The 26,086-nt window shown below is 41.1% G+C and overlaps 1 protein-coding gene across 1 annotated transcript; it reads left to right on the top strand.

Annotated features, from left to right (window-relative positions):
- Window positions 1-424: 424 nt before the first annotated feature.
- On the top strand, window positions 425-25,249 carry LOC116313512 (RNA polymerase II elongation factor ELL). The gene is made up of 12 exons (XM_031731242.2): window positions 425-734; window positions 3,611-3,658; window positions 13,015-13,142; window positions 14,635-14,789; window positions 16,749-16,990; window positions 17,652-17,776; window positions 19,154-19,268; window positions 20,063-20,519; window positions 20,992-21,055; window positions 21,432-21,603; window positions 21,713-21,757; window positions 22,051-25,249. The coding sequence occupies exons 1-12, from the start codon at window positions 597-599 to the stop codon at window positions 22,159-22,161; spliced, it is 1,800 nt and encodes a 599-aa protein (XP_031587102.1). The 5' UTR covers window positions 425-596; the 3' UTR covers window positions 22,162-25,249.
- Window positions 25,250-26,086: the final 837 nt, after the last annotated feature.

Here is a 26,086-nt window from a genome sequence, read left to right as displayed (position 1 = left end):
TAGTTTTTAGCCAGATTTAAAGGAAATAATAATAATAATAATAATAAAAATTGTTTGGTTCCAGATCCTCACACGTCAGTAAATATTGTATTATTTTCTTAAATTTTAAATAAAGATTTTCTGAAGAAAATGATTCAAATTTTCCTTGTAGCCGGTGTTACACAAGAAATAGCTAAATTAATTATTTTTTAAAAAAACTGCCAGGTTAACTATTTATTATACTTGCTGTCTGCAGTTAAAACTCGAAAATATGCTACAAAAATTAAACATAAATTATAGCTAACATCCCATCAGGTGTAACTTTTTATAGTCTACCTTATTTTATCCTTGCAAACAGTCACGACATGCATTTGCCAAAACCCCGGTGGATGAGATTAACTTCGACCAAACCCCAAAACCACGAACGGATCAAAGAGCAGATAAATAGAGACCGGGGTGGCCGATGACTGGGACTTTTCGAAAGCGAAAGTGCGTGTGTGGGTACGTGCGTGCGTGCGTGCTCCTGTGAGTGTGTGTGTTGGCTCCGCCCACAGACGGTCGTCTCCTCGGTGACGTTTCAGGCAGAATGTCGCCAGCAGCAGCTCTCAGTTGTAGAAATGGCAGCGCTGAGACAGGAGCATCGGTATGGGCTCTCCTGTGCTAAAATCAACAAAAACACCCCGAATCAAACTCTGTACCACGTCAAGCTCACTGACACCGCCATCCGGACCCTCGAAGCCTACCAGAACTTGAAGGTAAGACAATTTATCAGATTCACCAACTTTGGAGCTTGTGTGTCTTTTTTCCTTTTTATATCTTCTTGTTTTTGAATCGCCTCCAAACTCCGGGACCTGCATGAAAATAAGACAGATTGTTCCTTATTTTAGGGAGAAAACAGTGAAGTTTGCCCACTTATCCCGATTACAGACGGTTCAAATGTCGTCGACAAAAGCGCTTTTGGTTGATAATTGTGTACTGCGTTACTTTCTTCTGGCTGTGTTACAGTAAAAGGCAGGCTGAGCATGATTTATTGTGATTATAACAAGCAAATCATTTCACTCTGGTGACTGAATTTTCCTGTAATCCGAGAAATTTGTTTTGTTTTGAACAGAAAATGAGAAGTTACTGCTCGTTTATCAAATCGTAATCTGCTTGAAAATCAAAAGGTACTAGAGTTCTTTTATGACAAAGGTTTGTGGTTATCCCCTGGGCTTGTTTTCGCTGTTTTGTTTTTGTGTGTCAGTACACTAGATCTAAAAATATATGTACATTTAGATTATGGGAAAACGCAGGCGATTTCCTATAAACAAAATGTGGTTGGGGACTACTACCGTCCTCTGTTGGTATCATAAGTTCTGCTTTGCGTTTCCAAATGCGCACTACTTACTGTCCCTGCCGATCATTAAATGTTCTTTAAAAGGCTGTTTTTCTCCCCCTGTCTATTCCGCTCTGGGGAATAAATTAATGAACAAGCTATCAAGCAAATTATTCGACTGCTCCGAATCTGGAGACTGCTTTATTGTTTTTATGGTCCATTAGATTAGACCGGGATAATTTAGTCTGTCTAAATGGTCTTTCCCAAAGCAATGCTCGATAAGACAGTCCCAGTTATGACTGAAGTCATATTTGCTTAAATATTTTTTGTTGTTGTTTGTTTGTTTCCTGCTTAACCATCAAAACAAGTGAGTCTATTTCCGGTCACGGGCCATAAAAGACAACAGCCCAAAACTAACCCTGGATTTGGGACTCGGTGGATCAGCTGTGTAGTACGCATTGGGTCGGCGTGGCACGGTTTTGCAAGTTGTTGCTGTGCTCTTGTGTATTGTTTTTTGGCCTTTACACGCTTGGACGCCCGCCCATCTCCGGAGCTCACTGGTCTGTGAAGCAGAGTAAACTCCAGAGCTCATAGACCTGACAGCTTCTCCCAGGCCACCGCAGGCAGGCAGGAGAGGTTACTGCAAAAGTTTTCCAAGTCAAAGACCACCCATAGTAAATACAGTTTTAGACCGCTGGTCTCCCACCGAGCTGTGAAAGATGTTGTCCCCAGGAGCCGCAACCTGAGAGTTTCTGTTGCTGGTTATGATTTATTTATGCTTTTCATACACGTGTTTTTGTAAAGCACAAGCTAGAGAATGATTTTTATTAAGGAAACTATAAAAGCTTATCACATAAGGTCTGTAGCTGTAGATCTAATGCACTAAAACATTTTATAAGTAAGCGACCAACTGTTATAAAATCATATAAAATCATAATTACCCAAAATGTCCCACAGGGAAAGAAAACAAGGAAACCACTGCTGCTTTCTGCTAAAAATAAGACAAAATCTTCACCAACAAATGCTCACATTTTAGGGAGCCAGACTCCAGTGAACTTTTGACATCTTATTTAACAGCTATACATTATATATGGTACATAACAATTATTGCTTATTTTATGCCGATGAATTAATCTGAAGCTCTTTGTAATGAGTGCCATTTTAGCAAACAGCACTGGTTTTACTAAAGGTCAATAACATTTTTACTAATATTTCAAGTCAGTAACAACTTTATGTTTTCCCAAGTTGTAATAAATTCCTTTAGTTTTATTTAAATGTGACGAGCTGTCACTAAACACCCATTAGTCTTCGTTTTCCAATAAGCTGTCATGTGTGCAGTTGTTAATAAATGTGGTTTAAATGCCACTGCAGTAGAACAATAAACATCAGTCAGAAGGCTTTTCCTCAACCTGGCAACCCCCTCAAAGAAATCTTGCTAATTGTTAATAAATAAACAGTCTGTTGACATTTGTAAAACCACTAGTTACGGGTTATAAAAGCACTTCAATTAACCAATTATTTCAATTCTGTCAAACAGCGACACTTTTAGTGAGTAAATGATCAAATCTGGACCTTTAACAAGTTAGATTTAGCCTTACGGCTGTGTTATGTGCTTTAATATTTATTATTCCATTCAATATTAAAAGCTATTGGATTATGAAGAAAATCACCGCAATACTCAATAGGGAAGACATTTCTCAAAGCTGTTAATAATAAATTACGAGCCCTGTCAATCACAGGCAAAGCTGTGTTTCACGGATAACAGTCTCCAGCTATTTACTGAGAGTCGTGTCGACTCAAAAGCAGGCTTTATTTTTAAAGGGATTTTTCAAATATTTCTTTATCATTTAGCTGGGAGAGAAACAATATTGTGTTCAGGAGCTTAAGCCAGGTTTCACTGTGGTCTTGGAGAGCAGTACAGTATTTCCAGCACAGTGCAGGCTTGTAAGAGTGCTTTTTTTTCAAAGACATATAATTGATTTCAGAGCATGCTTTGTCTTTCCTCTGGGATCTGCTTTTTAGCCTTTTATTCATTTAGAGGGAAAATCAGCCGAAACGCACAAACGCGCTCGGCCAGCCGACTGACATGAGCAAAGTTTTTTGCAGGATATGGAACGATTAACGCTCACATTACTCTCCTCTGATTAAAGCAAGAAGTATCTGAGCAGCTGGGAGTGATGGCAACATTTTAGCGTTTTAAGTTCCCTAAACCAAACGGCAGTTATCTAGAAACAATGGTGGTATTTCTTCACTCATAATGCATGAGCTGTTGATTCAATCACTGACCAGTGTCTCCTTTTCTCTCTCTCTCCTCAGACATCACTATCAAATCAGCCAGCGATTTGCTTCAAGGGGAGCCAAGGGGTAAGATGTTTTGCATACTCTCCCGCTAATGTCTGAGAACCTGAACGCTCTAATTACCTCTGATTTGTTGTGGAGCACGCTTATGACAGTTCCTCTGGAAGACGTCTTATATGATTCTTAAGAACACATCGTTGAAGAAGTGGTGATTTTCCAAATGTTTGGATGACTTTATTGTCATAGGTCGATGGGTTTTGCTGCCTTGAATTGTTTTATGGAGAAAATAGCAGCTGTCAGTGCACCAGAGCGCCCAGTTTGAGGGAAAGGTCTCAGTCAATTTCCAAGTTACAATAAGTTGTGTCAAATGTTTCTTTCTCTAAACGTGTATGTACAGAAATCAGATACATATCATGGCTCGGTGCTGAAAGTAAGAGGCCATTCCTGTGAAGCGACTGTAAAGAAAGATGCCTGTGTCCGGCCAGATTAGCCCAGCCAGTATTACCACCCGAGCTCTGCCTGCTAGGCCTCTACACATTTACCACACAATCAGCCCTGTCTAAAAGGAGCTGTTCTAATCCCCATAAGAGCCGATTGCATTGACGAAAGTGACTTTGCTCTGTACACAAATGCTAGCCCTGTGTGCTCACACGGGCCCTAAGACAGGGTATGCTACACCCTGAGGCTGCTAGCCAGGTTACTGGGTCAGGCTTGCAACTGGGGAGGCTTTGTTTTTGGAGGGGGGAGGAGGAAGGGGAGTTGGCAAACCCCAGGGAGCCCCCATGTCTCTACGACTGTTGTCTCTGCGCAGACATGAAAGATCTGACGAGCAGGGGTGGTAAACAAGTGGAGGAATTTTTATCCAGGAAAATGTGCAAAATATGTTCAAAGTGCAAATGATGAATGTAAACATGTAAAGGAACATCTGTAAAGCCAGCAGCAGATTAACCAGCTTATTGCATCTTTCTGTGTAGCAATGTTAAGTGAGTGCAATTTAAGTGTGCTTTAATCACTGAATAGGATTTGGTGATTATATCTTGGCTGGCACATTACATATTCAAATTGCTTTGCGGAATTCAAGCATGGGCTCCCTCCCCCTCCGACAATAGTCCCAGAGCTGGACGATTGGGCATTAATGAGGTAGCGGCAGCCATTGGTGGTGGGGGAGGCCATATTAAGCCGTTAGTGGGGGGAGGATGCTGGTTAACATGGCAGTCTGGCACATAACAGACCAAGAGGACATCCAGTATCTGTGTCGGTTGGAGGGTTTCACCATCACAGATGTAGACGTCCCCCTTATCTTTCCACTTGCTAGATAACTGTTAGCTGGATCACATCCTTTTCCCCAAAAAGCAACACGAGGTCCAAGAGGTCATGCGTCTGCTGACAGCTGCCAACTGTAGAGCTTGATCACAAAACCCACGACTGCCTTCTTTCTGATCTTTGTCCTTGCTGGCTCATGTCACGTTTCCTGTAAAAAGGGCACTTCCAGGGCCGCAGAAACCAGAAGAATCCTTCAAATCACCGTCCTGGCGTCAGTCCAGGGCTGCGTGGTATCAGGGGCCAGGGTTCCTATCAAGAAATAGCACGCTGAGGTTTTCGGCTGCTTTTCCCTCTGTCCCTGCGGCATTTTGCCCTACTATTGTAAATTGTCTGCCAAGCTTGTAATCATGCAATGAAAGACACAACAGGACTCTGAATCTGGTGTTCAAGGCAACTATGAAAGGCAAATTACTATAAAAAAAACACGAGAGCTAGCTAACCCCTGCATTTACTTGTTTAATTTGGACAAACAGATTTAAACTGGATGTTGTTGGAGGAAAGGGAAGTGAGTGAGTTTGATCAATGACAATACTTTGGGAGCAGTGAGTGGAAAACGGTAAAAAACAAAAACCCTCCAAAAAAATGCATATTTTGATGAATCAATAAGAACATTGTAGAAGAGAGTTTGAAAAGAAACACTCTGGATTCCTTAAAAGTCATCACTAGGATTAAGGAATATATTCGGAGCTGGTCTGGGTTCCCATGGTCTGGAATTTCACATCCCAGTGCTCATTTTCCTGTGCTACTGGCAATGCTGCCTGCTTGGCATGATGTATATCCATTTAGTAAGAAAATAACCTGGCCTTGATTTTATTTAATACGTGCTAAAGTCTACTGATAGGTAAGGTTAACTGCTTGTTAATTAAATGCATGTTTTCTTTGATTTATAAGAAATCTCAGTTATTATCCTGCAAAGCTGTAGTGTAGAGTTGTGTGATGTTATACCCTGAAAAAAGGCTTCATGAGTCTAATACGTCTGTCGCCATTTCACTCAAACACGTGTGTGTTGTGCTGTGTCAGCTGTGACGTTGGTTTTATTACCTTTTCAGTGCATAAACAGTAAACTGGAGTTGCCAAAGTAATTGTTTTTGTTTATGGCCCTGTTTTCATGTGCACAGCTGTCACGTACAGACAGTGGCGCTGGATGAGGGGGAATGCAGAGGTGCTCTTAAGATATCCTCACGACGACTGCGTGTGAAGGCAGAGCTAGCTTCCTCCCTCCCGCCTGTCCTCTTGATTATTGTGCCATTTCACCCCATGCATTGGCTGAATCCTTGCAAGTCATCAGGGCCTCTATCTCACACATGGCTGCTCTGACTCTATCCCCCTGCCACCGCACCACTTTGCCTCGCCTCGCGCTCATACTGCAAATAACCTCTTCCACTGTGGGAGAGTGTATGTGTGCATGCACACCACACATCCTTTTTTTTTCGCTCCCCCCTTTTTTTCTGGGACCTAATTAGAATAACAATAACAGGAATGTGGTTGAGAGCTGTCCTCTCCCAGTGGCAAAGCGGTGAGAGGGAGAGTTGTCCCACGTGTTTCTGAAAGGGCACACGCCGCTCTATTCATCCAGATGTGTTAAGCGAAGCAAAAGTCCCTCTGTTCTCTGCCCGTTTGAGGCCCACTGTGTTTGTGCAGAGGCAGTTGGGATTTTTAGATCATACAGTATATTTTAGAACAAGCCCCATGAGATCCTAGGGTTAAAGAGGACTTTTCTTTAGTTAGCTCCTCTGTCATTACTGTATTCTTTGGCTTCTTTTGAAGAACACCAGTGTTTTAAGCTTACAAGAGTGATGAAAAGACAAATCAGTGGCCCAAGCTGGGCAGGCAATAAGGTGGCAACATGTAAGTGAGTCAAATAGAATTTTCAGGATTAGAAACACAAATAGTTTTGCATTCGTGTTGCGTCTTTACGCGGTTTATTTACATTCCAAAGACGCAAGTGCCTTGTTAGGAAACTCAGAAATAACACATGACTCCACTGAAACAGATTTGCAGATTTAGATTTTATTTGTTGTTAAATTATGCTCCACATCCCCAAAGTGAACAAGCAAAGCCTTCAACCATAAATTATTAACTAAAATATCTGCAAGGCACCAGAAACTGAGACGTGGTTCCACAAAGACATTCAACAGATTATGTGACAGTTTTCCGGGATGATTTGTGCTGTAGGTCATGCTGCATGCCACCAGAATCAAGGTTCTTAAAGTGGCTTAAGTTAGAAGTATGAACCTGTATGGTGGTAATTCCAGGTCTTGCAAAATGACAGCCCTGCAGCTCATCTCTTTTGAAGGTTTTGGAGATATTTAATGTTTATTTTGCTCGTTTAACCTCATTTTCAAGGTAGGGAATTGTTACAGGATTACCAGTCCAGTGATGGGAGTGTAAGCAGAGCAATTCCAGTGGATTGTGGGATTATAAGGGGAACACATTACTGATTTACAGAATAACACAATCTGCGTGTGTGTAATAGATTTTATTTATTTATTTGGGAAGTTTACATATTGTATTGAGAGAAAACAGCAGCCTAGCTCTTCAGCACAGTATATTTGAAAGCTATTAAGTGTCGTCTCCATCCCTCTGTGTGTGAAGAGGAAGGCACCTAAAAGAAGGGGTGGGGGTGTCAGGGGTGCTGAGATAGGGAGCGTTTGTTGAGGATGACAGATTAGCTTCAGCTTCTTGGAAAAAGACTGATTCTGCTTGGCATAACAGGCAGTACCTTGGGGGTTGCTCGACAGTTGCCCATCCCCATATCCCCACAACAACTCCCGTCAGTCCCCACCCCCGCTTCTTTTGCTTTTCCTGTATCTACCAACCCCCCTCGATGAATAGATCCTCAAGCATCACCGCCATATCCATCCACCCTCACTGAAAGCTCAGTTCACACTGTAAGAGGTCTAAATGTATCTTTGAGGGTGCGTAATTTTGATTTTAATAACTGTCACAGTGGATATGTTGCTCACACTGCAACAAATGAATGTTAATAACAAATTCCACTCCTATGTTTTATTATTACTGTCAATCTTAAGTTACATTCATATATCAAACTGTATTACAAAAAAAGAAACGTAACCAGTACACTAGCTCCAGTCAGGATCCATCCCCCTCTTCTACTGAGATACACATTCCTAAAGGAAGACTATTTAGGGCCATCCTTCATGCACTGGCTCTACTGGGAGTCAACGCCACCCCCATCCCTTCCACGCACACACCCAAACCCCCAATCCTTCCCTTTACCACCCAACAACACACACAGCCACACGTCCCTGCTGTTCATGAATAATCCAGGCGGCCCGACAGGCCATTGCACTCAGCTTTGTGGGGGAAGAAGCTAGAACAAAAGATGGGCAGCTCACGGAGCAGCTATGGCTGAGTAGGCTCAGATGAGAAGACAATGGTTACTAGTGTCAGTACAGACAGGGGCAGGAGGCAGAGGCTTCAGAGTAAATCACATATCCAGGCGCCTGCTCAGTGCCGCCATGCCAAATACCAGAGCTGGGAACCTTGCCCTCCTCGCATTTGTCTGCAGAGCAAAGAAAAGAAAGAAAGAGAGGAAAAACTATCCGCTCATCTTTTTCTGCAGATGTTTGGCTTGCGTGTAGCACAGAGGTGGGTAAACGTAGATCTCATAAATGATCCCTTTCCCCCCCGCTCTTGTCACACAAAGACAGGGTTAAGAACTCTGTTTAACCTCATCAAAGATGAGCAGTTTAAACATGCTCGAGGAGTTACAGATGAAGTTTTACAAGGACATCACCATCGGTGCCCTTTGTCCTTGTTCAACTGCTGAGCCCCCTGCCAAGGTTTTCTGTTCCAGTCCAGTTCACACCTTAAAACAGCTTGAAAGTATTTGACATCTCTGCACACAGGGCCTGGAGTAGCAGATGTGTCTGGGCTACAGCCACAGAGGCAGTTATTGTACTAGCCGGTGCGCTCGATGGGGGGGCCGCACTGACAAGGTGCTATGGATCGCCTTTTTGTTGCTCGAACTGTAACTGTCCGCCAGCTAAACTTTTACTCTCGCCATAATAATGAAAAGCACTGCTGCACACAGCTCTCAGTGCTGTGTGCTTCTTAATATTAAGCTGCTCAAATATATTAAACTGACACGTGTTAATAGCACGCTCTGATCATAGTAATACCCGATTAAGCTTTTCTCTGATTAATTAATCGTCAGATTAAAGGACTCGACAATCATAATTGGAATACTGTAGCACATAAGCAATTTAATGAATTCTTTGCCACGTTCTGAGCCGGACAAGTAACCCTGAATTAATAGTTATCTCCATAATTATGAACTTTTTACAGCAGGAATCAAGACAGAAGTCAGAAATTATTCAAATGGCGTTCAACGGCGCATTTCTAATAATTCAATTGACATATTTTTCTAATACAACTAAGCCCCCTAGAATAAAATGTTTAGAGATAGTTTGTCACTAGTACTGAACTAAAATGAAAAGTCATTAGCAGCAAGCACACGAAGAAGTAAATATTGTTTCAGTGACCTCTGGGTAATGGAGCTGCGTTTTTCTTTTAAGTTAGCTACTCTTTTATTACCTTTAGTTAGTAGCTGCATATAAAAGCTGTGTGTGAATCTTCTATAACCAATTTACAATTACACTCTTTTTTTTGATTGGATAGTTTGTTTTCTTTTTGTTTGTATTTTTGTTTGTTCAGTGTTGAGCGTTGAGCTCTGACTGATAATAACCTCTCTGTTGACATTCCACCGAAACAGTCAAATATTTGACCTCTCTCCCTCCGTGTGACCCGTCAGGGTGTGCAGGTTCCTCTGCCTAAAAAAAGACAAAAAGACAACACACACACACACACTGGCGGCCTCAGGGGATCGGGCCAAAGCTCCATATGGAGATGTGTATGACTCAGCGTCTCTATGTAAATCTACACCTACTACGTGACTGACAGCAGCCTTGGGATAACAGACCTGTTGGTGCAAGTTGTATCCTTGAGTTAGCACATCAAAAGTCCACTTGACTGTGATAATTAGTGTATTCTGCAGCGTTTAAAATCATAAACAGATAAACCTGTGTTTGCTGATACTTCAGCACTACTAGTTGCTGTTGGTATAAAGCAAAAAAGTAGCAATTTAAGCAGGTAACAAGTCTGAGAAAAACGTTATTTAGTGCTATAAACTTTTACGAGATAACATACAAAAAACTTATTGTTCAAACAATCAATTTTGGTAAGAAAGTAGCAGCAGTATTCCCAAATTGAGTCATTTTTGAGCAGTTAAGAAATAATAGGCATATGTTTGTGCACTTTCCTTCTGAGACTTGTTCAAACTCAGGAGGCACCAAAGACGCAGATACATGATTAGCCGTAAAGGACAAGTGTGTGCAGATGTGTCTACAAAATAACAGACAGTGACTCTTAAATTCTTCAAGTAAATGACTTGTATTTTTAGGTTCAGTGCGACTCACCCTTTCTGAGCGCTTCATCATGATCTGTCATGGCCTTTGCATACCTCATTTTCTGAAACGTAAAAAAAAGGGTGGTTGAATTTCTGCAGTAAAATTGTAGTTCCTAGTTTCTGGTTTTTATTCACATAAGTGCAAGACAATTATTTAGTTGAACATGTTCCACATTGAAAATATCCCAAAAAAATGATATCACTCACTTGCCACAACAAGTTGTTGGACTTAAAATGTTAAATTGTATTATTTTTCCAAATGCTTTGCTCAAATAAATAAATAAATTGATATTCAAGCTTGCATTGATCTTGCATACTCAGTGATATTCTTCAGATCTCCCGCTTTCTCAAAGCAAAGAGGAAGTGTCATCAAGCCTCTACAAGTTAACTGATACCAGCTAACCTTTTCTCATGATTAACTGTTTCCTGTCTGATATAGTTTGATAGCTTTTCTTGGAATTATGAGACACTGGGTCATGTGATAGCTCCACAATTGCTGCTGATTAGCTAGAGATACATTATCTCTTTTTTCTTGCCTCCTTTTCTGAGCTTTATTGCTAACGTAGGCCAACTAGTTGGTGTAGCTGTGGCTTCATATATATTCTAAGGTATGAGTGTCACCAGTCTTCTTAGTTGATAATATAAGAAAGCACAGTATAAAACATCTGTGTCACTATGTGCTTGGTCATAGCGGATTATTGGTTTGCTGTTTCTGTCTCTAATGTTGTATGAGCTTTACCTTACAACACAAACCTTACAATTAAGTTGACGTTTGTTGTACATTTGTGATATTTAAATAAACTGAGCTATGGTTATTGTTCAGGCTTTATAGTCGTCTGGCGCTTTAAAGTGTGTTATCCTGCGGTCACGTAGAAAGGCTCTCCTTGAGAAGTCAGGAAGTGGGAACTAATGGGTTAAAAGACATATGGTTATGAAGCTTGAAAAGGAAGCTGTGAATGAAATGGGGGGCGACCTCTAAACAGTCTGACCTAAGTGACATTGATTAGAATTAGAATGTGAAGTGTGCAAGGTGGCACCGATGGGGGTGACAGGCAGATCTAATGCATGGCTGGAGGGGCTCATAGTGACTGAAAAAGGGGACGTGGTGGCAGTATTGCATTGCTAAATGTGCAAGTGCAACCTCACTTTATCCCAAAGCCTTTGTTTAGCCATACCCTGATTTTAAAAACAAATTTGTGACTTTTGGTGACTTATAATTTTGGTCGTGGCAGCCACTACTTTACTCTTTCAAAGTAAAAGGTCCCGAGGACGTGCCTTGCCTCTTATCCCTGCTCACTTTGATGCTTTTCTGGCTGATCATTTCTAATTACTGTTAAAGGGGGGAAAAAAGCAAAGCCAACATATGCAGGGCTCTGCTTTACCTCTTCATGTTAACGGTCAGACATAAATAGGTCAAAATTAATGGTCAGCTGTGAGTCTCAAGTGTCCCCGGCCTTGTGTGTTGCTTTGCGTTTTGTGTTGACATGGGTGCGCATGAGGGAAAGCTGGGGGCAGATGGGGGGTGGGGTGAATGGCATGCCTTGGGTTTTTAGAAAAGGAGGAGGGGTGTGGAGGAGAAGAGCTGTTCATTGGCTCCCTGCTGCAAAAAAAGTGCTTATGGCTTTGCTGCATGACTGGGCATTTGTGACAGCTATAGTCCTGCCAGCCACATCTGCCAGGGGGACAGCGCTCTCAGCTCAGTCAGCTCATCATCAATCAATCATGAACGGTAACTAAAGAAGCAGCTTTAAGTCCATCTGACTGACATTTGTTTTTTCTTGAGACTCGCGCTTAAAGAAACTGCTTGCATGCTTTGGCCTGAGGAGTTTTACTGGATCTGCCATTGAAGAGGCAAAAAAAACAACATTTAGTCCTACTCATCAGTGAACACGTACTCGTGTTTGCAAAGCACGGGCAATAATCACGGGCTTCATCTGAATCTAGGACAGTCTATCAACAAAAGTGCCAAACTGCCCATTTTCAGGCTGAAACACAGCTGCAGGCAGTGTAGCAGAGAGCCGCTACCCAGTGTGCTTTAAAGGACATATTACCTGTTGGTTAATGACTTTCTAAGTTGAACTATCCTTTCAGTGGAAGTGGGTTTTCAGGTCTTTTATGTAACAGGCTTCTAACAGTGATAGACTTCACCCTGCTGGCTTGTTTGTTGGAACGGAGCCGTGGACAGTCTGTGACAGAAGAGGTTATCGCTGGAGTGAAAAGGTTGTCCACTGTGCTTTTGTTATGTTGTGTCTCGCGAACATCTCTTCTTGTGACTACTTAAAGGTCATCATATGTGACCTGGGAGGTGTGTGAGGCCTCTTGTTATGTGCCGCAAACAAAAGATTATTTAGGTGTCACTGAGATCAGGAAAAAAACCCAAAGTTTGTAAGTTTGCCTGCTTTACTTTGGGTAGTGTTTTTGAGATAACACTGAATGAGTTGAGGCTATATCTGTGAGAGATAAAACATGACTGTTGCATAACACGGCTCTTAAATTAGCAATGCTAGCACACGCAGACACACACACACTCAAGCATGTCAGAGAACACTGTCAGACTGTTAATGATTACCAAGGACCGGCTTTTAAACATTTGATCATAAGCATTTCTTTACTCTGTAAATCAATGTTTTTTAAAACTCATGGTTTTTGTTTCTTTTGTCTCGGATAGTACATAAAGATCCCCGCACCGACCCCCGAATCTCCAGATGGATTCAGAGTCTTCTCATTTTACCTATCCAGTGACAGCAAAGACAAGCCTCAGTCCAGCTTCGACTGCATTCATCAGTATGTCTCAGGGTAAGGAACACACACATAACTCTTTCCAGAGTCGACCACAAATGGAATTTGTAGTAAATTTGGTACCAGAGTGAGACCGCAGGACCAGGCCAAACAGTGGTCTCTCTCTTTGGTAATAGTACCACAACAGGCAGAGAATCACCGTCAGGCTCTATTCAACTACAAAAATACCCAGAGGCTGTCGTGCCACCGTGACCTCAAAGGTGTGACCACACGTAACTGAAAACAGAGAAGTAGTGTTTATGCTTTGCCGGGTTAAAGGGTTTGTTAAAAGGTTACATCAGAGCAGCTTGTTAGAAATAAGGTCATTAAGCCTTGATAACATTTGTTATAAAGAATTTAATTTGGTAACCCGACCAGATTTGGCACAGAGTCATTGAAGAACCATGACAGGAATTTTTTTCCTTTCAGTTGTTCATTTGATGTTTTGCTAAAAGGAATGGATGGGATATAAGTGACAAATGAATGACATATAGAATTTAACCAAATATATCAGCTCTATGTTTTTATGTGTTACCAAATGTCAAATATAAGCAGCGGTGCGTGGATAGATCCATACAGTTTCAATAGAGAGAGTATAAGGGAACAAAGGGTTGGCAGTATGTCATGCTCGCGGTGTCAACAAGATTTGTTTGTTTGCAATAGTATTTGCGACTTTATTGTAGTCAAACAAGTTGGTGAGCCGGCGATTGGGTTATCTGTCTCTTTGTCCTTTTGTTATGCTATTTTGAATACTTGTTGGGAAGCTTTAATTGCACTCAAGGTGACGTAGCAGGTTTAATGTTATCTTTATTTGTCTGCCACGCTCCGTGCGGGTAAAGCAGGATGTGCACGGTGAAACAGATACAAGAGAAAGATTTACATCACTAAATATACAAATGTACAAAAGCAATGATTCACTGTCTCTTTATCTGACTGAGGAATATTGTTTATATGTGACGCGGCGCGGGAAAACCCGGCCACAGCACGGGGCGGCCACAAAAACAGCCGCACAGTGACTGCTGTTTGTTGACTCGTCTCACCGTGTGCACTCTCTCAAATATCTCCAAAAACATATCTCCTAAAAATGTAGTTTATCGAACAGCTTGTGATGGATAAACTACAAATAAACAAACATCTCGGCTGTGTGTGCCTCCCTCATTGATGCCTCATTCATTGATGTTATTACTGTGTGGATTGTGATGGATGATTTCTTGTAATCCTAGAGAAATCTATCATTTACAAATGTGCTACAAGTAAGTTTTTAGGTATTTTCATCATTACTAAAACACTGTAATTCAAATAATGGACATGTGTTCAAGTTAAAACTGTAGAAAGTAAATGAAATCAGTTTTTTTGCGCAGTAGTCTAGAATTTATCACATTTTAGGGAACATAAAAAAGTAAAAAATGAAAATATTGGTCTTATTTTGGTATTTTCCAGCACCCAAAGGTGTCTGAAAAAATGCTGGGTGACAGTGAGAATTCCTAATTCTCCCCCCCTCTTTGCACAGGGAGGGCAGGGATCACCTGGAGGGCCAGGGGAGCATTCAGGACAAGATCACAGTCTGCGCCACAGACGACTCTTATCAGACGACCCGGGAACGCATGTCTCAGGTGGAGAAGGACATCTGGAGCCGTTCAGCAATTGAGATCAAGCCAGGCCCAAGTACGTTTCTTACAATACGTGCATCGATATTTTCTTGTGTCTTCCAACTTCATTTTACTACAGCCTTCAGGCATTTAGGAATCAAGGACAGATAACTGGAATTTTTTATGGTTCCGGAAAGCCTTGAAACCACCGCCTTTTAACATTTAATCCTTCTGATAATTACCATATGGTGCTATCACATAATAAAGTTATCACATAATTGATCAAAGTGCCGTGTTGCAGTTACTCATGTGAAAGCAGAACCTTTTTCTTCTTCTTGCTTTCATTCTGACAGAATTGCTTAGGCACTTTGCCAGTTTCCCTTCCAGCATCATTAATGTGATTGAGTTTGCACAAAGTATGCGCTAACAGGTCTCATGCTGGTGAAGTTGTCTAAAATGTAATTACACAAACTGAAACGTTAGTCATTTTATATGTTTCCTAAAAACATCTAAATAGATATTTACACACACAACCTGTAGTGATCTGTGCCTGACTCCTGTCTGAGACCTAGTGGTATTCAAGCCCCCGTTAGCTTAGGTTATGATTTGTACAAGAAACAGAAATATTCCTCTGCGGCTTTTACGTGTGTATGCAGATAAAAAATGTCAAAAACCACTGGAGACATCCTGGTGCAGTTACAGAATATCCAGTTTCAGTTAAACATGTCTTTTCATGTACCTTGCCGTCTCCTGGACACTCCTGCGGAGAGGGAAAGAAATGGATTGCAGTATGCACCGCATGCAGTTGAGACTGCACAATTGTTTTGCGGTAACTTGCTGTCTTTTTATGGTACAGTAATGTTACACTGTACAGAAAAAAAAAAAAGAGTCCATACATCAACTCCTAATTGCAGGCTACAATAGAAAAATGTACATAATTTGGATTGTAATGTATGATTTAATCTTTGGTTACGTTCAGTAGAAATGTACACATATTTTGGTGCTCGGAAGCTTGAAAAAATAAAGTGAGCCGTTTCCTGCATACAATTCCTTCTCAGGCTGTTTGGTAATTGTGCGGAAATACACCCGCACTACTGTAAAGCGTGTAAACTCTAGTAGGTCACAATGGAAAGTCAGCAAAGCTTCCTTGAGAATCTTAAAACTTCCCCGAAGCGCTGCTTTAATTTATTGCTGTGAAACAATGGCTCTAGTCGCTGCTTGCTGGAAAGTTGCACTACAGGTTGTTTCAGAGCAGGGTGGATATTTGCCTAAAATTGACACGACATGGGTAAATTGTTGGAACAAGCTTGTGCAAGAAGCATGAAATACTGTATACTGCCAAAACTGCAAATTACTGTTAGAGTATAAATATCAGCAGTTTTCACACTATCACTGTGCTGTAAAGCATCCTCTGTACATACAACACAGTTTGCCACACTGTCCCTGTGAAAGCACTGTTAGCATTTGACCTACATCAACCTCAAAGCATGTCTTACAGCTATAACGAGATTACCGTCTTTAGATATCCATAAGCACTGCCTGCCTTGGTCCACCTGAGAAAGGTTCTCTCTGTTAGTTGCTTTAGTTTAAACGCTCTCCTGTTTACACAGCAGCTAAGCGTGCTATCTAACCCACTCACTCTAAAGCACACTGCCTCTGCATATGCGCAGAGAGTGCAGTGTTTAAATTATTTACACGTTAAAACTGATTTTTCCGATTAGGATGAGAGCATTGCAAGTCGTACATGTGCTTCGTTTGCGTTACACTTAAGGGGACTGGCTACAGTTACTCCCTCACAGGTTGGTCTTTCAAAACCAGGTTGTATTTGAATATCTGGCCTGAGGACTGGATTAGCCCCAACATGTTGGCTGCGCTGTTCCAGGATACCGTGAATCCTGTTATCAGATCATTTATAATCTGTAAGTTTTGTACAGGGTAGCGACTGTATTGCCTTTCATCAGCCTGAGATTATTACACCGATAACATTTTAATTTCCTATCTCTAATCAAATTAAGCTGCTTTGTTTTGACTTTAGGCAAGTGTGTGAAGGTCCAGCGGAAGCAAGGTCTGGTGTCAAGCTCAGATAGCAACAACAAGCACTCCCCCAACAACAAGAGGAGCCTGGTTCCCAGCCCTGTGGCACACCGACCTTTGAGGGATCGCATCATTCATCTGTTGGCCTTAAAGCCCTACAGGAAACCTGAGCTGCTGCTGTGGCTGGATAGGGAGCGGGCAACTCCAAAGGACAAGGCTGACCTGACCTCAGTACTGGAAGAGGTGAGATATCTGGTAAAATGCTATGTAAACACATTGCCCACTAATGAGGAATTTCCTCAAATGCAACAAGTAAAAAAAAAAAAATTCAGGTGAATACAAACCAGGCTGCTTTGTTTCCTATCAGGTTAAAGACTGACCCTGCAAACCTAAATAAAAGCCCAGCATGCAATTCACTAGTAAACTACTATTTATACACCGACTATAACTAGCTTAGTGTTATGCAGCTAAAAACTGTGCTTGAAAAAAAAGAAAGTGATGTCAGTTTAGTTTCTTTCAGGCATATTTCCTGTGCTCACAATGTTTGAGTGTCCCACTGCAATCATCGAGTGGAGACTGTGCCGCCGCTGGTAGTTGTAATTAGGGCTCTGCTTTAATTATCTCTGGACGAGAAGATTGTGTTTTGACAGGAGGGGGGGCGTGGTGTCTCCAGCTGGGATCTGACTACTTTCAAAATTGAAAGTGGTTGGTTTGGGTAGATTTGTATCAGCAGGATTAGGGTTAAACTGTTTATCAAACACACACAATATACAACCCAGCATGTCAAAGATTGCAGGTAGTTTTTGTTTTTACTTACACATAAAGCCGAACGCAGCTGGATCTATTTTATTGTTATACTCGATCTCTTTTATGCTGATTGACTGAAATCTTTCCGGGTTTTCAGGTTGCTAAACTGAGCCCTAAAGACCACAGCTACTCTCTGAAGGATGAGCTCTACAGACATGTCCAGAGAGACTGGCCTGGATATCTAGAAGAGGAGAAGCAGCTCATCCACCGACTCCTGATCAGGTGAGAATGAAGTTTTCAGGTGTTGTTCCATTGAGAGAGCTAAATGTTTTAGAAAACCAACAACTGGTTAGCTTAACTTATCAAAAGGACTTGAAACAGGGTAAACGACCAGCTCGGCTCAGTGTAAAGATAAAATATCCACCCACTGGAACCTCACAAATTAATATATTATTTCTTTTTTGTATAAAAACTGAGGTGCTGGAAGGAGATTATCCTAAACTAATCACCTGCTGGGTTTAGTCCATTATCACATGAGTATAAGTGTCTAACTGGCAGCATGAAATTAAGCATATGTCCATTACTTAAGTTCTTTTTTAGATTTTCAGAGACTTCTCGTAGGCAGATAAGGCAAGAAGAAAGCGATAGATGCTTTGTGACAGTGCTGGCGTTAACACCGAAAGGCCAATGAATTGATGTAGAAGTCTGCTGTGATCATTTTGAAAGGGGAGCTACTAAATGAGCTACTTCTCCGCACTGATGAATCGCTTAATGGACACATCAAAGCGCCGAAAAATATTCCCTGCGCCGTGTTGCCAAATGGCATTAGCACGGAGCGCTCAGAGTTGCAAGGCTGAGCTGTTGAGGGTGAGCTTCCACCCCTCGTGCGTTTCCTCAGCCTGCCAGCAAACATGCAGGCCATGTGCTTCATGAGAATTTTGGAAGAAGTGCTGTTGTCTGATTGCACAATCTCCCTTGTTTTTTTCACCACCCCCACTGAGTGTAAAAGTCTTACAATTGTAGTCATCGGATCATTCGCCAAGTGTGATAAAGCTGTGACGCTGTGCACATACTGTAAACTGTACAAACTGTACGCTTCTTCCCTGTAGTTTATCCTTGTATTGGGAAGGTCCTTGTTGTGAAGGCTTTCTTCCTACTCTCATGTACTGCTTGATGTTAATCTGTTCTGAACTGCACTGCGCATTAATGAAGAGGTTTGAAACCACTGGGGGAAGTGACTTTATGCAGTGGCATCTGTTTGAGGAAGGAGCTGTAGGAAGCAGATTACCAGAAAATAGTGTTTACCCTTACAGAGGTTAAATCAGCTGCTATTGTTCTTACGCCGGCCTGTGTTTTGTCTTTGTGGTTGCCCCCTTGTGGATTTCATCACCGAAGAGACGAACTGTGCCACAGAAACGTGCAAAAAGCAAAACGAGGGGGGGGCAAAAATGCAGTTTTGTAAGGTTGATGATTAGAGCTTCTCTGAAAAGGCTGTCATCTCCACATCAAAGTAAATGATAATTTCTCATGTGCTTGCTCAGGAATCTGCCAATGAAAACGTTGTGACTTATATACTGGCTCTTCCTGTTTAGCTTCACAGGCCATTTACCTTGAAGTTACTGTCCAACTGAAGGTGCTGTGTTCTCAATCTTTCCTCAGGAAGCTTCAGCCACTCCACAGCAGCCAGCTGAAGAGTCCCCAGTCCAACCATTCATTCCACAAAACTCCCGGGGATTCTCCTTCACAGCTCAGTCCTGCCAAAACTCTCTCTGTGGTAATTCAACGTGATTTTTTTTTTCCCCTGTTGCTTCTGTCTTATTAGACTAAGAATAGACAGGGAATTTCCTCATATGCAGATTCACAGTACACTGTGTAAACATAGATATTGTTTGACATTTGGGGAAATGCATATTTGCATATTGCTCTGGGCATTCTTGCCCAGAGCGATATGGAAAAATTGACACCAGTCTTGTATCCTCTATGTTAAATAAGGGAAAAGTTAGCCTTCAAGGTTTTATGCTCTTCTTTTATGTTCTTTAAAAAGTTAATGCTGTTGTTTTTTCTTATACTTTGCAGTTTTGGTTACTTAAACTTAACCAAACTGCAGCTGAAAGCTCCTTTCTGCTTCAAGACCCTGACAGCGAACTTCTTCCTCTAGCACATGTAGCTGGATCTGGGTAGATTAACATGTTTATGTGCCAGACTGTTTCCTGGCAAGGAGCAATTGTTAACAACCAGACTCCACCAAGTAACTAGTCTCGGCCAAGAAAACATCAAACAACACGTTTCTCATACAAACAGTCCTCAGTGGATCTAAGATTAAACAAATTTAATGTGTGAATTTATGCTATTAAGATGATTTTGTTCCCTTTGAGCCAGAGCCTGACTGTAATCGTCTTATATTGTGGAATTTTTTCAAAAGTGCTGCTTGCTGTAGCTTTTTATTGATGTAAAAGCATTTGAAATCTGCCAATTTTTGAATGAAAATGAATTTTAAAAAACAACCATAAAGTAAGAAGAATATTTCTGATCATACTTTGCAAACTTGTGTTCTCTTTTTTCCCACAGAAACGCCCATCAGCTTTGGACCCATCCAACATCCAAATCCCCAAAAGACAAAGGCTATTAGACAAGTGCCAGCCTCTGCACTCGCCCTCCCATGCTGACTTTGGCACCAATGGGGCTCGTAGCTCCTCTAGTCATGGAAACTCTAGCGGACACATTAAAACAGAGTTTGACAAAACCAACAATCATCTTCAGGGGAGCCCAAACGGTCTGTACTCGCCACACAAACTCAGCAGGTCATCCACGGTTCCCAAAGCGGAGAGGACTGAAGCAGCTCCGACTGCACCCACCGCCAAGCCTCCGCACACTGAAACCTCCATGTGCAATGACCAGCAGTTCACCAATAGCCAACATAAAAAGAAAAGATCCAAAAAACACAAAGACAAAGAAAGAGAACGCCTTAAAGCAGACTGGATAGAAACTAGCCCAGACCTGAAGCAGAATCAAGAAAATCTCCAAGGTAAAGAGCAATAAAGCTATAAAATGTCATGTTATTGTCACCCTCCGTGTTTCCTATTGTTCAGCCACCAATCATCATAGTCTTATTTGAACAGGCCACGAAACCCTTCAGCTGTTAGAATTTTTATATTTTATATATGTTGTTTCTGGAAGACCACAAAGAGAAATCTATATATTTTTCTCAATTTTAATGATTTTAGATGAGCGGTTAAAACTCGCACACTGTCACCCTGTCTTTAGCCTGTTGATGATTGACTGTGGAACAGCTGTGTGACCTACGGTCGAGCGAGTCAGCAGGCAGCGGTTGCCTCCTACTCGGGGCTGCTGGCGTCACCGCTCGCCTCGGCTCGGACCTCTTATCAGACACAGAGATAAATGAGTCCGTCAGCCTTGATATGATGGCCACATTATCACATTTGCATTGGCAGTGCGCTTTAACCTTTTTTCGATGTGTGTGTTTTTCCTATCTACAGGCCATGAGGGAGAGAAAACACCTGTTAGCTGTGGCACAGCAGAGGATCTGCCTGATTATTTAACGTAAGATTAAATATGTTCTGTGTCCGGCTTTGTTATTTATGTCATATTACCAGATTTAGAATGGATTCATCGTCACTGAGGTGTTTAAGTTTCAGAGTCTGGCTGACTGTTGAAGTTTAGCTTCAAAATATTTATATATAGTGAAAAAATGCACATATAAATAACATGTCACAAAGCTTCCCTGACAATGACTTTAAAAAAAGCCTTTTATTCGTACATCTGGTCAACATATCAGGCTGTAATCAGTTACATGTCGGGCCTTGAAATCTGCCAATGTGCAGTGCCACCTACTGGAAACACAGGGAAACGACGGCTCTGCTTCTTGGCTTTAAAAAAAAAAGTCAATGTTTTCCTCTCTTTCTTTCCTTTTCTTTAGAAAATACAGCACCATAACTGCGCTGGAGCAGCGTCAGAAGTATAATGAGGACTTCTGCGCCGAGTACGATGAATACAGAGCTCTTCATGACCGGATTGGGGCTATAACAGAGATGTTTGTTCAGTTGGGCTCAAAGATCAACACTCTCTCTCCAGGAACACAAGAGTACAAGGTACTGTCCGGTCTCGAGGGCTACTCTAGCTGCTCCGTTTCTTGTAAATCACCACAACAGATCAGATCATATGGCACACTAACACCTTTTCTTATATTTGCTTTTTCAGCTTATGGAGGAACAAATACTACAGAAGTATCGCAAGTACAAAAAAGTAAGACTTATTGCCATTTTTTTTGTCTAAACACTTCTATTCAGTGGTGTGCAAGAACCACAAAAACAAATTCTGGTTTTAAAAGCGTTATCTGAAGACATCATCTAAGATATGTTAGCCACGTTATCTTCATATCAAACCATTCTTTTCTTTTATTGCTGATATGCACCGATGGCTCTTTTTAAAAATTCTTTATCTACTGATAATCAGAGATAAGCAAAGATAAGCATCTTCTCATAAAATCAGGTTGAAGCCAACAACATCTCACTGGACTCTCTTCCTCTTTCTTTCAGAAGTTTCCTGGGTATCGGGAAGAGAAAAAGCGATGCGTGTACCTCCATAAGAAACTGTCACATATCAAAGGCCTGATCACAGAATACGACAGAGTGCAGGGACTCTCGTAGTGATCGGCCTTGGCCCTTCGGCAGGGTGTACGACTGGACCAAAAGACTCGTAACGGACCCAAAGACTGCCCGGTTGGGTCCTGAAGCCGCTGAGACACTATTCACTTTACTCCTTGGTCTTGATGTAATCGAGGAGGGAGGTTCTTCTTTTTTTTTTTTCCAAAAAGCGGGTCGAGACCACGGACTCGTGATCCGATGTTACCCTTTGACACCATCTGGTTTTCAGCTGTGATTGCCGCTGGATTCTTTCTGCTGTAAAACGTGACACAGTGAAAGCCAATGGGTGTGATCATTCCTGCCTAAAAATTCTCCTTTATCCCATCTGAACTAAAGAAAACCTAAAAAAAGTGTTGATTTTTAAGTATTAAAAGTGATGGTACAATCAGTCCTAGAGGGGAAACAAATGCTACTAAAGTCTTTATATTTAAAAATAGAGAAATTTATGCGCTTTTTGCTGATAGAAAGTCAAATGATGATTGATCAGTGAATGATCAGATCCCATATTGACAGCGATAGGACCGTGCCATGAACAGTGTGTCTCTCTGTAGACTAGATCATAATTTACTAATTAATTTATATTTCATCACTGCGAGACAACAACAACACAAGACACCTTTTCTGCAGGATTGAGACCCTGAAAAGTCGATTTCTCTTTAAAATCTGCTTCTTTAGGCTTTTTCAATGATGGATTTTGTCCTGTAGCTTTCTGCTAGCGTCCTGTTTCATTTCTGAGAAATGTTAAAATGCCACAAAACGACTCCTCGCAGTGCTATAACGCTGGATTTTTGAGAAAGTGCTTGTGCACAGTTTGTGTCACTTTCACCCACATGTAGCCTACAGTACCAAGAACTGCCTTTTAGTGTCTAGTGAGGAAAAAAACAACTATTGATTCAGAAATCTCTCCAAATTTATTTAGTGACAGGTTTACTGGCATACACGATCATGCTGTGTTTACACCTTGGTGATTTAAAAAAAAAATTGGGGTGAGAGCATAATTCACTTGAGTGGGTGTTACATTTTGATATTATTCTGCTGAATGTGACAGCAAAGCCTTTAAAATTTTTTACCGTGTAATTGTTAGCCCCACAGGGAGTATGGCACTGTAGGTCGCTCACTAAGTTCAAACCACTCTGGTTCGGCTGCGTGTAAGGAGCAGACTGACCTCTAGTGGCTGCTGGCGAGACTTTTAGATGTTTTCATTTAACCACCATCTGCCATTTTATTTCACCTGAATTAGCCTAAAGTGGAAATAAGCAGATCAGATTTCAGTATTCTCTGGACATCTGCATCAGTGTAGCTATACTCACAACTGTTGTCTTAAAGGTGGCTAAAAATGATAGAATGAAGCCAATATTTGCCTTGACATGTACACTATGTCTGACATTTCCACAATCTCCTGGTACCCCAGTTCTGAAATTGTCTCGGCTTAACCAGCTCAGACTGTTTCTATAAATGTGTTTTTAGTTTGAAGGATAGCTCAGTTACTGGATAGGTGTTGTGCAGCAGTTGTCTTATCTGTGTTGTTTTTCTATTTTTAGCTTAATTTGTCGTTTCGTTATCTGTCAGATAATCATGTCCAATCCTAGCAAGCACCACTATCAGGAGGAATATTTGCAGAAATCATTACAAAACCAAGGTCCTCTTGATTCTGTCAGTGCAAATAGACGGTGGGGTCTTTTGCTATTTTGCAATCAAATAAACTTTTTTGTTTCTTTTTATTTCATTCAGTACTCTGGTATATTTGAAGGATTTTAGACTAGTAACATTTCCTCTGTCTCGGCACATATGAAAGTTTCCAAGAAAGATACATTTATCTGCACTGATGATTGGGGAAGGGGAAAATTGTAAGCCCAGGAAGCACCAGCTTTGAACATTCAGTATTACCAGAACTAGATTCCTTAGGCCCCAGTACACCCAAAGGGATCTTTTAGTTAATGTGCCTGGTTGGTTATCTTCTCAGGACCAGATCTCTTTAAGATTTACTGGTTTGAGCAACCAAGCAAATACGTGAGAAACACCTGTGGCATTTGTGCTGGTACTAGAAAAAAGCAGCAGATGCTTTAGTGGTTATAAAGCACATGGGGCTCTTAAAAAAAATACAAAACACTTTATTTGTATTTGGCACAAGAAAGGTACTAAAATGTTTCTACTGATGGCATAATGGAGCACCAGCTAGATCACGAGAGTTTAAACTCGCAATTTAACTATTTCTATTAAATGAAGGGCTTCACTATAACAAATAAGAACATTTTACAATGATCAAATAAACCGTAGAAGAGGTGAAACTTCCTGGGCAAAGTCACAGTATCATGAAGATAAATGTTCCATTTGTTTAAATGTGTTTTTGGCAAACCACACCTTTGATTTTTTAAGGTGCTTTTCAAGTGCTATCTGTCTGTTTTTTGTACTGTCACAGTAGCTAACTACTGAAGGTGCCTTTCATTCAAAGAGCAGAGTGATTCTACATATAACCATCATCGGTATTCTGGAAAAAGGAAATTTGGGGCTGCAGTATTTACAAATTTGTAGTTTAACACTGTGCCACTTTTAAAAGTGCTTTTTTCATCTTTTTTCTTTTTTTCTTTTTTTTTTTGATAAAGTTAATCTCAGATGCCTTTTAAAATGCGTAACTATTCCAGTTATGACAAGTTGGCTTTTTCAAAATTATAGAAGCTGCTTGATATTTGCTCACATGTGCATTTGAAAGAACAATCTGGACTTTATGTTTTGATTTTGATTCCAACCTGGCAACCCACTTCCACGTATTATTTGGTACTGGCAAAACAAGCCTTGATAAAATGTGAAATGACCCTTTTTTCTTCTTCTTCTTCTTTTAGAAATCACTGCATTTGATCTAGCTAGGAGAGCAAATGTATTTATTATGTTCTATGTTCTTTTATTGAGTTCATCTTTGCATAGTTTGTTCATTCTTTACACAGCAAAACCCAAGTACGGTGAAAGGGAAACAGGATATATTTTTGCAATTTTGATTGTGGATGCGTTATCATGTCATCCTCTTGAGAAAAGCTTTCAAGAAAAATGTGTATTGTCTCAGTGAAATTGAAAAATAAAGCTCTTTTCAATTCAACAGTGCGTCATGCTTCCTCAAGAGGGCAGTATTGCTCCATTTTTGAACAGATCCACTCGTTTGTCAGCAGACGCTTTGTTATTAAAACACATTACACTTTTAAACTGACCAGTTTTAATTAATTTCTCGTCATTACGGTGTTTTTATTTTTCAGTAAACTGTCGCATTGATGGTTCAGACATGTCAATCAATATGCACTGGACATTTTATTAGGTACAAATTGCTAGTACTGGGTTAGACGTATGTCTGTGAAGGTTCTCAGTCATCCAGGTCATTGTAGTCTAAGCGGCTTGGAAAGAAAAGCGTCTGGACTTCTCTAAGTTTCTTGAAGGCGTTCCACCTCTCATCTGAGAAGCTTCTTCAGTTCTAAGAGCAACTGGTGCAGAGTCCCAGATTTTAAGCCCTATTGATCCTCTACCTAATCACACGAGCCAAGGTATGAAAACGGGTGTGGGTCACAATCAGCCAAGGTTTTGGGTGAACCCATAGTGAAACCTAGCCAACCCTATCATGTGATTTACTGATGTGAGTGGGCATTAAGGCGTCTGGGAAGGGATCTCAAAACTGGATTATAGATAGCAGACAGTTGGTGTCGTAAATCACCACCTCTGTTCAAAGATGGTCACTCACAGTGGACATAGATGGCTTCTTTCACTCCTCTTTCAAACCATCTGTCTTCTCTGTCCAAAATGTGAACATTGGCGTTCAGGAAAGAGTGACCTTTGTCCTTTAGATGCAGATGAACAGCCGAGTCTTGTCCTGTTGAGATGGCTCTTCTTTGCTCTGCCATGCGTGCACCAGTTGCTCTTAGAACTGAATAAGCTTCTCGGATTACAG

The sequence above is a fragment of the Oreochromis aureus genome, linkage group 7 (genome assembly GCF_013358895.1).
Source record: "Oreochromis aureus strain Israel breed Guangdong linkage group 7, ZZ_aureus, whole genome shotgun sequence".
Taxonomy (NCBI): Eukaryota; Metazoa; Chordata; class Actinopteri; order Cichliformes; family Cichlidae; genus Oreochromis; species Oreochromis aureus.
This window is presented reverse-complemented; position numbering and strand designations above follow the sequence as displayed.

Bases quoted from the DNA above. Each gene is read 5' to 3' on its own strand.
- LOC116313512 (XM_031731242.2), top strand. From the start codon at position 597: ATGGCAGCGCTGAGACAGGAGCATCGGTATGGGCTCTCCTGTGCTAAA. The intron at 14,790-16,748 runs GTACGTTTCTTA...TTTTGACTTTAG, and splicing joins TGAGATCAAGCCAGGCCCAA to GCAAGTGTGTGAAGGTCCAG. The intron at 19,269-20,062 runs GTAATTCAACGT...TTTTTCCCACAG, and splicing joins CTGCCAAAACTCTCTCTGTG to AAACGCCCATCAGCTTTGGA.